At 39.8% G+C, this 15550-nt stretch overlaps 1 protein-coding gene across 1 annotated transcript in view; it reads right to left on the reverse strand.

Annotated features, from left to right (window-relative positions):
• The window catches only part of Smchd1 (structural maintenance of chromosomes flexible hinge domain containing 1), a 139099-nt gene that overhangs the window by 56648 nt on the left and 66901 nt on the right, over positions 1-15550 (reverse strand). The window contains exons 23-28 of the mRNA XM_006972249.4: positions 14037-14176; positions 12341-12475; positions 9884-10111; positions 4545-4693; positions 3039-3127; positions 2356-2474 (exon numbers count right to left, since the gene is read on the reverse strand). Of these exons, the coding sequence (XP_006972311.1) occupies positions 2356-2474; positions 3039-3127; positions 4545-4693; positions 9884-10111; positions 12341-12475; positions 14037-14176 (860 nt within the window). The remainder of the gene's footprint in view (positions 1-2355; positions 2475-3038; positions 3128-4544; positions 4694-9883; positions 10112-12340; positions 12476-14036; positions 14177-15550) is intronic.

A 15550-nucleotide genomic window follows, 5' to 3' on the forward strand; every position in this document is an offset into this window, starting at 1 on the left:
AAACACAGGTTGTTATTGTTTAGTCTTTAAAAAAAAAAGTTGCATAATTCACCTACTGCTATTTCTGGGTAAGAGACCAAATCCATGCCAACACTAGCATACTCCATTCTATTTTCAGGAGAGAAAAATGGTATCTTTCTCTCTTCTTTCAGTGGCAAAGAATCTAAAAAACTGTGAATGGATCTCTTTTTAGCTTATCTTCTCATAATTTCCCCTTTTCTTCTACAGGTTATCCTTTGATAAAAATGCTTAAGACCAAATGTTTCAAATTTTGGAGTTCTCTAAATTTGTTTGTTTGTTTGTTTGTCTGTTTGGGATAAGGTCTACGTAGCTTTGGCCGGTCTGGAACTGCACTATGTAGACCAAACTAACCTTGAACACAAAGAGATTTCCAGGTCAGCCTCGAACTTACAGATTTGCCTATCTTTGCTCTGCTCCCTACTTCTGGGACTAAAGGCATGTGCCACTGTGCTACACCCTGCCTGGTCTGAGCTCCCTGAATTTCATAATATTTGCATGGATTGGTTAAAATTCCTAATCTAGCCAGGCGCTGCTGGTGCATGCCTTCAATATCAGCACTGGGAGGCAAAAGGAGACAGACCTCTGTGAGTTCAAGGCCAGGCTGGTCTGCAGAGTAAATTCCAGGGCAGCCAGGTCTACACAGAGAAATTCAATACAGGTCCCCCACACCAGGAAGATTTCTAATCTATAAGTATAAGATACTCTAAAAACAAGCAACTTTGAGCATCATGCTAGCAGTCAAAATTCTCTGCATTTCAGAACATTTCAAATGTTCTGTCTGGGATGCTCGATCTGTATTTGTGCTTTTCTTTAACCCTCAGAGCAAGCACCCCTGGCTGAGAAACGTGGCTCCGTGTTTTCCCCTCAGTTTGTAACTCTTTTCATTGTGGCTTTGCTTTAGGTATTTCCATAGATGGTACCTTAATTTAACAAGGTCTTTCCTGAACACCCAACATAGTAAAATACTATTATCTTCACTATTTTTCCTCCCCATTATTTTTTGCATGCCCTCCCCTTTGTCAAGGTGATATTCACTCTGATTAGGGCTTTTGTTGCTGCTTATCAATTATTCAGAATAATGGTTACCACACCCTACTAATGAGTCAAAGAAACTACCTATTAATCTTTGCAATATGACTAAAGTGATTCTAGACCAGAAAAAGCACAAAAGTATTTTTTTAATAGTGGCTGTTAATGATCCTATGTCCTATATGTGTAGATACATTCATGTATACATCTAAATCTATTTTATTTTTATGTATGTGGATGCTGTCTGCATGTATGACTATGCACAATTTGTGTGTCAAAGTCAACTTTTTAAAGAATGCAAGCACATGGTGTGCACAGGGTGACAAGAAGCAGACTGTCTACACATAGCTGTGACAGTTGTGCATTCCTCCTCTCACGTCATCAACACAGAGTCAAAGAGAGACAGATAGTAACCTGAGGTCACACTTGTAAAGGCAGAAACTAGTGAGGAAATTCTCATGGTATCCTGTCAACAAAAAGCATAATGCAATCAATGAATCAAATTCTGTAGATCTGGGGAACTCATTTTTCTAACCTACACTGCTGGCAGGTTTGGTCAAGACCCAATTCCAGAACATCCTTTCACCTAATGCTGGCTTTGACCTTTTCAACAAGAGTGCTTCATGCTTGTTTCAAGCTCCAAGAATTCTCTCAGGGCCTTTCCTTCTCAAGCTACAGTGAATTAACAGTACAGTAGCAAAGTTAAACAGTGAGTTTTCTCCTTAGTATCCTGGTTTAATGCGGGGGGGGGGGGGGGGGGGGGGAAGCACTAAGTTTTATTTAAACACTTAACTGAAAATTTACATATTGTATACACGTAGGCTGACACATGTGTATTTAAATAGTGAAATAGTCTAACAACTACAATTTGCTCCAAAGGGATATGGTTAGTGGAAACGCCAATGACGGCTGCAAGTGAATGATGGGACCGGAGGAAGCATCTGCAATTCTGGTTACTGATGTTTTCCAATGTGCAAATTCATTGTATTTTGAAAGCTCCAGACCTCACATATGCTATCCCCACAATATTTCAAATAAAAGTTTTATTTAAAGAAGAATTTTAGATATAAGGTAAAGGCTGGCAAGATGACTCATCTGGTAACAATGAAGCCTGCCACCAAGTCTGAGTTCAGTATTTGAGACACTATGGCAAGCATTTAGCCATATGTGGTACATATAAACATACACAAACAAAACATGGTTTTGAAAAATTAAAAGTAATGTATGTAAAGTTAAACTTTCATTATTTTCATTTTCCCACCAACTTTTGTCAAACACAAAATCAATTTTATAAGGTAGTTTTACCTCAAAAGTGATTTTCAAGTTAGAGTTATCAAGTCCAACTCCAGCAATTGACAACGTAGATAAAGAATCTGGTGAAAATGCTGGGATCTGATTTCCATACTGATCTGCAACTATAACAACTTAAAAGAGAAAAAAGCTGTAAGTTAAAATCTTTTAAAGATATATCTTACACATACAATATACTTTGAAGCTTTACTCTCATACATAGGTAAGTTACAATTATACTTATTTCTCTTATAATCATTAAAACTGTACCAAGAACCTGTGCAGGAATGTTTAAATACTGCTAGTAACCAAGTGACTTTGAATTTCTGAGGTACACCAATGTTAATACTATTTTTAGTTGTGAGGTATTAGGGACTGAACACAGGCCCGCATACATGGTAGATACATGCTCCACCACTGAGCTATATCCCAATGCCTAAATCAGATTTTTTAATAATTAAAACTTAAAAGAAACATTTTAATGGTATTTAATTTTATAGCTATAAGGAAAAAATAAAGGCTATATAGGATCAATTCAATTTGTTCGTAACTATTTCTTCTAACAAAGGCAAGATGTTCTAAACAAACTATCATAAAACTGAGTTTCACTGTATGCTAAAAAGTATCTTTCAGAACATACATTTTAAAACACTAATGAAAGCCAGTATTATTTTTTTAAAAAAAGTGGGTATACAAACCTATTTCTCCTTGAAGCTCTTGGCCCATCTGCACCGTTTTTCCTCCTTTTAACTCACATTTTAAATGTTTGGGATCATCAGGAAGTGGTCTAAAATTGATTTGGTTAAAAGGCTTTAATGAACCATTAGTTGCAGAAAAAAAGTGAAGAACAACACATATTTGATGCCCTAAATTAAATACAACAGCACTCCTCCAAATCTTTCATTTAAAATAGCTATTGACTGCCAAAAGAAATTACATTATACTCTTTGTATTACATTAAGAGGAAATTATAATAAGGAAATACTGTCAACAGACAGAAAAGAATAAATCACAACAATGAGTTATGGTCAGAGCAGAAGAACTGCTCTTGGTGCAGAGAACAGCTCGGGAAAAGGTAGAGGGTCACAGTGCTAGAGTCACTGGAAAGGTGGCCAAGGGGCTGTGCGACAGGAAGTCTTTTGCTCCTTTATATTAAGCTCTACTCTTTTCTATGAGGTGTGTAGATTAATTCTGATTGAACTAAGTTTCACCACTAACCAATGTGATAATTTTTTCCCTCTAAAAACCACACTTTACCTCTCATATATTTTGGGCCTCTGTTGTTTTCAGCTGAAGAACCTTTGGTGCATTTTTACAGTTACTAATGAATCAATGAAGTGCAAGTTTATGATCATGATAAGAGTCATATACAGTGCTACCACTTGTAATCCCAGCACTCAGGAAGCTGAGGCAGGAGAACTGTGAGCTGTTGTGGGATATTCGATTGCACTATGAACTCCGAGTCTCCATTTGCATTATTTAAATAAAATCCACCTTGGGTCAGGAGGCCGAGTTAACAACTGGCTGACAGAGAGCAATAATAGAGAGTCAGAGGGTCGCTGGAAGATGACAGAGACACGCACAGGAATTAGTAGGTAAAAGCTTGGAGTGGCATGGGGTGTTGGTTTGGCGGAGGCACAGAGGGGATCTTTCCAAGACCTCGGCAAAGAGAGGTCAGCTGGTTACTACTCAACCTCTCTGAGATAGCAGCTTTTCACCCCAGCCTCTGACTCCTCAATCATACTGATAAATACAAGGACAGAGATTTAATTAAAAGCTATATTTGGCTGCAGCTACAGAGCCGGTGCCTGTGGGAACAGAATTCCCGCCAGGCTGAGGCTGCCAGAGAAGCAGGCCAGTAACTGCGGAGCAGCAATTACTGCCTGAAACAGCAGTAGATAATTAAAGCAAAGCCTCTGTGCCAACAGAAAAACAACAGTGAGTTTGAAGCTAGCCTGGGCTACATAGCAGGACTCTGTCTCTAACAAAATCCCAACAATCAACCTATGTACAATGAAACCTTTCTGTAAAGACAATCTCCCATATTTTATAGAAACTAAAAGGTGTGTAATTCTTTCATCTTAAAAGGAACTTTTTTTCACGTGTGTGTGTGTGTGTGTGTGTGTGTGTGTGTGTGTGCGCGCGCGCTGCAGCACACTATCTTGCTATGGCACTCCAAATAACTCAAAATACAAGCTCACAACCTTATTGTAAAAGCACTTTCCAGAGAGACGTGGTCATCTTGGAAAGAAACCTGGCAGTAGCGCACATCTTTCACAGATGTTGGTACTTGCACATCAGGAAGCAGACCTTGTAGCAAATGTTCTTTGTTAACCTCAGGAGTCCAGTTAACCTAGGAGAGAAGATACATAACACAAAGCTGAGAGGCTTCACTCAAAGCCTTCCCATAACCACTTGTTTTCTAAAGACTGAAACAGGGTTCCAGGTAGAACAGGCTGCCCCCAAACTCAGGTTGTTTAGGATGGACATGAACTCATGATCCTCCACCTCCCAACTGCTAGGATTATAGGAATGTGCCACCATACCCCACCTAGTAACTCAAGAAGCTTAAAACCAAATTATAATCTGTGCCCCCCCCACACACACCAAAGTTGTTTTTTCTTGTTTTGTTTTTGTATTTTCTTGGAGACAGTCTATGTAACCTTGGCTGTACTGGAATACTCTATGTACAACAGGTTGGCCTCAAAATCAGAGAGCTATCTCCCTCTATCTCCCAAGTCCTGGATTAAAGGTATACACTACCATGCCCAGCTAGAAAGGTACTTTATGATCAGAAATAATAGTATATAATATAATGAACAAGCATCTTTGGTTTTGTGGTAAATATTTCCCAATCTTCATAGTAAAAATTGAAAACCATTAGGACAAATATCTTTAGTTTTGCTCCAGGGTTGTCACTGGGCCATTACAGCTAGACATGATGGCACTCCCAGGAGTCTGAGGCGGATGATTCCAGGTTGGAAGCCTGGATGGGCTAAACACAAGACCTTGTTCTTTGAAGAAACAAACCCCCAAACCCTGCAAAGACCCCCGCTACAGCGCACGAAGGCAATCCTAGTGGCTGGGAGATGGAGGCAAGAGCATTAGCAGTTAAAGGCCAGCTTGGCCTACCGGAGACACTTGTCTCAAAACCAGACACACCCAAGTGTGAAATCCCCAAATGGAAAACAAGAATGTGTACATGTCATCACGGAGAGGTCTGAGTGGAGGCTCTGAATGTGATCCCTGGGGACTTCTACTCTGCAAGAAAGGGTGTGTCACTGCTGTTTTACCTTTCTGGTCACCTTCTGGGTTAAATCCTTTCTCCAGGATTTCTAGCTTAAATTTGTTATCCCCTAAATTACGTGTTTTAATGTGACATTTAAGCCATTCTTTTAAACTACCACACTATATCCTACTTTAAACTTTTGATTCGTATTTAAGAACTTTCAGCTCAACTTGCTCTTTCAGTCTTTGATTGTGAGTTCAAAAGTCACTGATACTGTTTTCTAGTTTATGTTGCTGGAGTGACAGAAGGTAAGAAATTGTATCCTGCTCACCCTAATGCTACAACATGGGAGGCCTGACTCCCTTCTACCATTACTAAGCCTCTGAAGATGCACAACCGCCTCAAAGACTGCAGTTTTGATTTGAGAAAGACAAGAAAAAAGACATTTTCTTAACATTGATTAAAAAAAATCTTGATAAGAAGAAAAAAGGTTTGGCCCAGCGCACCTCCCCTTCTCCAGTGATGAGTCAACATGCCTCGCCGAAGAAGGGAAGGAGGCAGCTCAGACGCAGGACCTTGGCACAACTGTTCAACTGATCCTCAAATCTAAGTGTGAGAGAAGGTTTGCTCCTCTTGCAAGCAGCATGAGGCCTACTTCTCTTTTAGTACTTCCTCCCTCTGCAACGGAGGAAAGAAATCACGGGCCAGAGCAAGGACTGGAACCAGGGCCCCAGACCCGATAAAGTCTCAGAGCTACACTGCGATCACTGAGGAACACCCAATGCAGTTGCTAGCCAGCTAATAAAGATTTTCTTTTGGCTTAAACCTGGAGTTGTCTTCTCTAGTGGATACTCCACAACATTTCTGGATGCCCCAGGGAGACCCCTAGATAGCAGAGTGTCAGAGGCCCTCCGAGCGGGTAAGAGTGCGGTGGTCAAGGAGCTCCTGGGGGTGTGCAACCCGATCCATTCCAGGGCGCCAGGACCCCTTTGATCAATCACTGCCTAATGCTTCTGAGGAGTCTGACACCTCCAGAGGGAAGTCTGGTTAAAGCATCTTCTGTCGGAGATGTCAGACTCCTCAGAGGCATTAGGATCACAGAGAGGACAGAGGCAGCCACTGGTCCAGTGTTCAGGATCCGCGTACGACCTCACTGCACTCCACTGGTCTTTTCATGTGTACGAATGTGTGATGGCCAAGCCTAGTGTGACTGTGTGACTGTGTGTCAGTTCTGCCAGCTCTCTTGGCTGAAGAAACAGGTATACAATGGAGCCCCGGCCACCCAGTGCTGCCCCAGTACAAATCCTCACAGGCTCAAGGCACTGCATCATACTCCCTCCCCCCTGCCTCCAGCAGACTGGGGGAGAGAAGGGGGAAAATGTCCCATCCTATGAAGGCGGATCTTTAAAGAAGCCAGTGGCCTATCTGTCCAAAAGACTTGATCCTGTTTTGGCCAGTTGGCTGACTTATTTGTGGGCAGTTGCCACTACAGCCATGCTTTAAAAAAAAAAAAAAATGTATGACGAATAGACTTTGGCGCAGAAACTGTTACTAACCTCCCCTCCCAAGGAGGACCTCAGAGAGTGGATGTCCAACATCCAAAATAAATCACCAGGACTTCTATAGCAGGTCTATATTGGACCTTGTAAAACTTCAGCCATCAGCCCAATTGGCCTGCTGTCAGATGATAACCCAACAGAGCCTCCCCAAGACAGAAGCCAAGTTAAGGCTGTCAGAGTCTACCGAACAGACATGGGACACAGCAAGGTATGACTCTGTAATGATGCAGTGGATGTGGATGAGAGCCCCAGGCACCGACCTCACAGGAGAATGCCCCTAGCTTTTCTGGTTCCAGCTAGGAGGAGCCTGAAGTTCTGCTGCGGGCCGTAGGAATATATCCTAAGAACTCTGCTGGTTATGGCAAAGTCACTACCTGGAGGGATCAAGGATTTCCTCTAGAGGAAGCCAAATCCCAAGAGGTTTGGTGTTATTTGGCTTGTCATATATCAGCTGTCTTCGGTTATGAAAATCATGTGTGCCTTCATAGTTTTCCCAATTGACTTTTCCCTAAGAAGGGCTAACAATGATCACTCTCTGGACATATACATTCCAGGTATTTGGAGAACAGCCTCAGGAAAGGCTTTCTCTGGAATCAGATATCTCCCTTAATCACTTTCAAGGACAGGAACAGTCCACATGAAAGACTCCAGATTTAAGGTAAATTCCACAAGGAGACACCACCTAGGTCAGGTGGATGTTAAATAGCTTTACACAATTTAGCTCAGACCCTCCTTTCTTACAGCCTTACTAACTTTATAGACCTTTAACTCCTTACCTAACCACTTCTAGGAATATTTAGATAACTTTCTGCACTGACAGCTATGCTCAGCCAGAACCCCAGTTCAAGCCTCCCTGTAATTAGCATCATTGGCAGCATCCGGCCATGTCCATCCCCAGATGGAGGAAAGTACCTTATCAGAGATACCTCTGTACTCTCTAAGAACAGACTTAAGCATCCAGGTTACCTGTTTGAGAAGGCCGGGCGGATGTGCCAATTAAGGTTTACTTCCTCCTTTCCCAAATCTTACCTCTGGTTCCAGATCTCCCTTTAACTATCACCAGAGGCATCTAGCTGTACACAGGTTGCCTAGCGACTGAGCACACTTTCCCCCACCCTGCAGAAAGACGGCAGATAGCTTGGACAGATAGGAGCTACAGGAAAAAAGCAGGCAGTTTTATTTTCTCCCATTAACCTAGCAGCTTATAGATTCTTAACATTTTCTACCAATCATGTTTAAGATTATTGTTGAGCACCCAAGATCCCTCTTCTTAGATATTACCCGAATTTAGCCTTTAGTTAATTCATTTCCCCATTAGTCACTTCCCTTTGGGGTTGCAAATGATAATTAACGGTTATTGCCCCTCTATGTGATTCTTATCACCCCTCCATTTGACCCTGGAAGCCTGGCTTTGCACTACTAAGGGAATACTGCTTGTAAGTGTATATATTCCAGGACTTCCAGGGCACTGGAGGACGGAAAAGAGAAAAGAGAATGAAGAACTAGACGGATAAGAACTTGAGAGGAAAAAATTGAGACGGGGAAGATTGAAGAGCTAGAAGAGAGTACTAGAGGAACGAGATGGAAGATGAAGAAGAGCCAGATGGGGAAGAACAAGATGAGGAAGACCCAGATGAGAGAGAAGGAGATGGGAGAGGAGCTGAGATGGGAAAGAACTAGATGGATGAGAACCTAGAAGGGGCAGGACTAGATGAAGGAATTAAGATAGAACCTAGAGGGGACAACAGATAAATGTAAAGAGAAACTGGGAAAGAAAGGAGCTTAAAATGAGAGCAGAGTATAAGTTTGTAGAGAGAGAAGTGACAGAATAATGAAGTGTATGGACTAGGGAGTTTCATGTACATAGATCCATTTCTTTTCTTCAAAGATCAATTATCAGCTGGTTGTTGATTCTTCCCGGACCCTGGGAGGGGACTATCGAGGGGCTGGACTCCCTAGTCCCCGATAAGGTTCACTTGTGCAGACAGGTTCTGGCAATGCAGAAGCACTCACGGCTATGATAAAAGATGGACTCAGCTCCTGCCTCAGGCACAGCCCAGGCTCCAGCTGCTGCTGCCCCTGCCCTATGCTCTGCTGTTTTGGGTTGTTTGCACTCAGTCATAAAGGAGGTCAGAGGAGAAGCCCTGAAGTTCAGAGAACAACAAGGAGGCAGACTCGGCCACCTGGAGGAGGCCCTAGAACCAGTGGGGCCTCTCCAGATTTTAGCTACCCTGAGTGAACCAGAATTGCTCTGAAGCCCAATGTTTACAAGAAACCAAGTGGACAAAATAATAACAAAAATAAAAAAGTTGTCAAAAAGGACAAAACTGGGTGGTGGTACTAGCCAGGCAAGAGACTCATATTCCCTATCATTATATCACTCTCAATGGCACTCAGCATCTAAAATTAACTGGAAAGGAAGCTCAGTAAGGCAGCCCAGTGAGCTTCCTGAGAATAAGCTGACCAGCTCAACTACTGTCCTCTCTTACGCTTTCCATGAGTACACAGAATTTCTATTTTTATTTTCTAGGAACATACAAACTTATTTCCCATTGGCAAAAATGTGTTGGAGTCTAATTATGATTTAAATCAAACTTACAGTCCAATACCACAATTCCTTTAGGACCAATCTAATAACCGTATTTTTTTTTGATAAACAATCTTATTGATAAACAATCTTATAGGCTATGCATAAAATTTCAATTTTCTAAACATAAGAGTATTTACAAGTAAATAATCTGTATAAAATACTTACTTTAATTTTTTCTGCCAAGGATGGTGTAATATTGATTTCTCTTTCTCCTTCATCATACATTTGAAAAATTAGATTTTGCATTACATCACCTGCTATCCAATTAACCTCATCCTGATGTTTGATCTGGATAGCCTTTTGTCCCTCTACACTAAATATCTGTAGGCGAGCAACGTGACTACTGGGAAGTAACTTGATAGTCTTTTCCACAGGTGACACATCTTTACAACTCTAGAAGAGAAAACATGAATATACATTGAGTGACCTACGTAGTCATTTCCTCTTTTATCTAATGGCAAATCCACGGCACTGTTTAATAATTTAGTTTCAATATTAGGAAAGATCATCTTAACATAGTTACACCTGTAACAATGTTTATCATTAAAATGGTATTATAAGCCAGATGTGGTGGCACCCACCTGTAATCTCATCACTTGGGAGGTGTGGGCAGGAGGTCAGTAAGTTCAAGGTCAGCCTGGAATATACAGGAGACCTTGCCTTTAAAACAAACAAACAAAAAAGGTATTATACTTTTAACACTAAAAACTTTATACCATCAGGCATAAATGGCATTGGATACATTCTGAAAACTACTAACAAGGATGCCTTCTTTCTTATTTTCAAATTCACTTTAAAATTATAAATTCACAAGATTTAAATTAAGTTACAGATTCAATAAAGAAGAAACCAAGAACTTTCCATAAAATTGAAGGCAAATTGCTGCCACAGAAGATATTACTTTTTAGTATTAAGCTGTATTGAAATTTTGTGGGGTTTTTTTTTTTTTTTGCCCCCAATTAATAGCACACTGGGATAAATGAAAAAACTTGTTTATAGCCAGAAGAGCTTTAGATGCCTTGAAAGCTGAGTTTATCAACATACTGAGAAATTTATATTGATTATGAGTATACTACGATCGTATAGCTCCATCATAAAGAAGTTGCATTTAGGCATACAAAATTAAACTATTAAACCATCATTTCTTTAATATATTATAATACCTTCAACAACACAAAGTTATTTATTGATCCTAAAATAACTTTAAACTTTCCTTGTCTATTTATAGCTATTCCTATAGAAACCCATTTACGTGAGTTATTTAAATTTTATTTAAAATTCCTACATTATAAAATATCAAGCAATTTATTTTAAAGGCATACACATATACTTGACTCCATACTCTCAAAGTTGCATCCTTTGGATAAGACACTAAAAACTGCCTAAAAGCAGATACAACTTGCTATTTATTTTAACTAAACTGAATTCCTGGTCTTCTGATACTGCTGTATAATTACATAAGTCTTTTTTGCCTCAAAGGCCAGATCCTCCCCATCCCCACGTTACTGTGAGTCCTATACTTTTTGACAGTTTGCAAGATATTATGTGCACGCACATGTTTGCACGTGCACACACAAATTGCCTACATTATTGCAAAAAGGAAATGATTCCTAAATATTTTAAGATTATCAAGGGCTGAGATGTAGCTCAGGGGAAAATTCTTGGCAAAGACCCTAGGTTTGACTGAGGAGGAAAAAAATTATAAAAATATAATTAGCTTTAAAAGTATTAGAATGTAGCCGGGCAGTGGTGGCACACGCCTTTAATCCCAGCACTCGGGAGGCAGAGCCAGGCGGATCTCTGTGAGTTCGAGGCCAGCCTGGGCTACCAAGTGAGCTCCAGGAAAGGCGCAAAGCTACGCAGAGAAACCCTGTCTCCCTGTCTCGAAAAACCAAAAAAAAAAAAAAAAAGAATGTAGCCGGGCAGTGGTGGCACACGCCTTTAATCCCAGCACTCGGGAGGCAGAGGCAGGCGGATCTCTGTGAGTTCGAGGCTAGACTGGTCTACAGAGCGAGATCCAGGAAAGGCGCAAAGCTACACAGAGAAACCCTGTCTCGAAAAACAAAAAACAAAAAAAAAAACAAAACAAAAAAAAAAAACAAAAAAAAAAAAGTAAAAGTTTTCATGTCTTTCAGTGATAGTTTAAGTGGTGATAGTTTAAGTGGAGATATTTATAGAATTTTCAAAAAAACAAAGAAATAAAACAAAGTAGTACATTTTAATATTAGGTAAGTTTTAAGAATATAATGGGGTGGTTGTGGCACACGCCTTTAATCCCAGTACTGGGGAGGCAGAGCCAGGTGGATCTCTGTGAGTTTGAGGCCAGCCTGGTCTACAGAGCGAGATCCAGTACAGCCAGGACTACACAAAGAAACCCTGTCTCAGAAACAAAAAGAAAAAAAAAAAAGAAATATAATCACTAGTAGTTATAAACCTTGTAAGAGATCTGATCAAGAAAATTATTAATATGTCATACATAATGTTAAAATATTGTTATAGTTCACATTGTTTTCTTAAGAGAACCAAAGTATTATACATTTTAGCATCAAACAACTTTGCATAAATACTCTAGGCTAAAGACCTTCAAGACTCCAAGTAAAACCAAAGAGAGAGGTAGCTTACAGGTATCTCAATCCTGGCAGTCAGCGTCTGGTCTTTCTTAATGTTCTGAACTTGAATTGCTGGCCCTGTTAGGATGCTGGTCCCAGAGCTACTGCAATCCACAGTGTAGACTGGTAGGCTTGGAGCCCCTAGAAACTGGAGGGAGGACAGAAAGATCATTAACTACCTAACCATAACTACTGAGTACCTGTTCAAATTCTTGAGTAATTACCAGAGCTAGTGTTTCTGGCTCTACACTGGAAAATTCTAAATACTAGAATTTTTTAATAAAAAGAGTGATTTTCTATGTTACATAAAATTTATCCTTTTAGAAAACCTTCCTCAAAATTATTCTTTTTTTTAACTTAAAAAAATGTCACGTGCATGTATGAATGTGTCTGTCATCTCAGGCATTAAGAGGGTGCGGGATCTCCTGGAACTGGGATTCCATTACAGCCATCTCTTCAGCCCTCTTTTTTACTGTCCTGAGTTTCTTTTGTTGTAGATCTCACCCACCACCCACCTTTGTTTGTGCACTCTCTTTATAAACGAAACACCTCAACTAAGGTTAGGGAGGGACACGGGGAGACAGCGCAGCAGCTGATGAAGCACCTCCATGCGAGCAGGAAGACCGAGTTTGAGTCCCCAGAAACCACATAAAGCTAGCTAGTCACTACAGTGCACCTCTCCAACCCCGGTGCTCCTAAAGCAAGGCAGGAGTCACAGACAGGAATCTCCTGAAGCAAGCTGGACAGCTACTCTGCCATGAGTTCAGACACATGAAAACAGACACACACACAGACATATATATGAGGGGGTAAAGGAAAGAGAACGGAGCAAACTTATGAAACTGCTTAGCTGGGCCTGGTAGTGAAGGCCTTTTATCCCAATACTCAGGAGACTAAGGCAGTAGAAAGAATCATAAATTCAAGATTTTTGGGGCTATTGAACTATTTGATGAAATCTTGTCTCAAAATAAAAAAAATCAAGAGGTATGAGGCTATAGCTTAATGATAAAACATTTGATTAAAACATTTGATTAGCATAAATAAGGCCTTAAATTCAGTTCCAGAAAAGAAAAGAAAAGAAAAGAAAAGAAAAGAAAAGAAAAGAAAAGAAAAGAAAAGAAAAAAGAAATGAAGGCAAGAAACAAAACTGGGAAGAGCTAATATCTTCACTGACCTTTGTGTTATTGAAAGACTTTTGATAAGGAAAGGGTCTAAGAAATTTTCCATGGAATAATCATTAAGAATTGATTTAAGCCGGGCGGTGGTGGTACAAGCCTTTAATCCCAGCACCTGGGGGGTGGGGTGGGGTGGGAAGAGACTGGTCTACAGAGCAAGTAAGTTCTAGGATAGCTGGGGCTACGTAGAGAAACCCAGTCTTGTAAACAAAACAAACAAACAAACAAACAAACAAACAAACAAAAACAAAAAACAAACAAAAATAAAAAATGATTAAAAAAAAAGAGGGCAAAAAGACAGTCTGATTTTTTTCCTTTGGTTTCATTAAATGTTGTAACTTGCAGAATTTAAAAACAAAACAATACAAAAACTTACTATTTAAGGCTCACCTGTGAAGCAGCAAACAGACAGTCATTGCCATTCACTAACAACAGAAGTGTCCTAGCTGCACATTACAATACATCACAGTGAGCTTATCTTACAGTGGACAATCAGCTTTAAGTGTTCCTAACTGCACATCACAGTGAGCTTACCTTACAGTGGACAATCAGCTTTGGTTGTGCTGTTATGTTGTCTGACTCATCCACAACTTCCACCTGAAAAGGGAAGGCTGTTCCATTCTCTATAACTAGAATTTCCGAGTCAGGTTTCACTTTTAGTCGATGAGGAGGACCTATCAGGAAATTCATAATAAAGTACATATTCAATAGATTAAATAGACTAAAAATATCATTTTGTATTTAATATTTATGAGTGATGCAAGAAAGAAAAGGAAAAAAAGGAATACAGAACTTGATAAATTCTATCTTCCAAATGTAGTTTGTGTACATGATGGAGCTGTCTCAGTAACACAGCTAAATGTTTGATGCTGTGGGGCACTGGTGGTGCACACCTTTAATCCCAGCACTCAGGAGGCAAAGGCAGGCAGATATCTGAGTTTGAGGCCAGCCTGGTCTGGTCTACAGAGTTCCAGAATAGCTAGGGCTACATAGAAAAAGCCTATCTTGAAAAATAAAACAAAAACAAAAACAGTTTAATGTCTAGATTTAGTCTTATATAAGCTAGAGCACACTGATTAATTCATGCTAGAAATGACCTGAACAGTCCTGAAAAACCTTAAAAACATCTGGGAGGGAAAGCATTCAAGAAGCAAAAGAAGTTTATTAAAACACTTTACACAATGACGGACTGCTGGCTCCAGCACAAGCAGTAACATGCTGAGTTCAGGCCAAGCATGGCAGTCCAATCCTGTAATCCCAGCATCTGAGAGCATGCAGACCAGCATGGGCTATGAAATAAACAAATTAACCCCTGGTGATCATGTAACTGCATAAGCAGGTAAGTATACTGCTCACTGTCTTTGATATCACGAGCAAGTTATATAATACATTTCCATAAGATTTAAAAAAATGGATCTACACTTCTACAAAAAACTAACTATATGCCCCACAATCCTTAATACTTTAAAAATTCAGTTTATACTAAATACTAATAATGAAAGTATATAAAACAGTTATTACACACTTACTTTAATGGTTAATATGAATATTTAGTATCTGCCAACTACTATGTCATGTTTTAAGTAAGCACTACTATACTCATCATACAGAACACAAGGTCCTATCCTATCACCTCCATTTTATAAGAATGGAAGCATCTACAAACACCGGAATATATTTAATCAAGAGACTACATAAAGAAAATATTTAACACAAAGAGATGGACCCCAGGTTAGTGGCGAAGTCAAGTTTAAGTCCTGGTTTCTTGCCTTCTACTGCAACACTGTGCTATTTCCTACTTTGTCATTTCTATCAAAATAAAAACCACCAAATGTACCTAAGTAATAAGATTTCTGTAAGTCATTTCTATTTGGCTTAGCTTACTTCTAAAAGCATACATATTTATTACTATAAATGAACTTTTTTTTCCTCATTAGTACCAATTTTCACTTATCAGTGTATGCCTGGGTAAAACTCCAAGAACTTCAATTTGTGAATGCAAATAAGCTATTGTTTCCTTCTGCTGAAATCCAGTACAAATGATCGCT

Source organism: Peromyscus maniculatus, chromosome 13 (genome assembly GCF_049852395.1).
Source record: "Peromyscus maniculatus bairdii isolate BWxNUB_F1_BW_parent chromosome 13, HU_Pman_BW_mat_3.1, whole genome shotgun sequence".
Classification (NCBI taxonomy): Eukaryota; Metazoa; Chordata; class Mammalia; order Rodentia; family Cricetidae; genus Peromyscus; species Peromyscus maniculatus.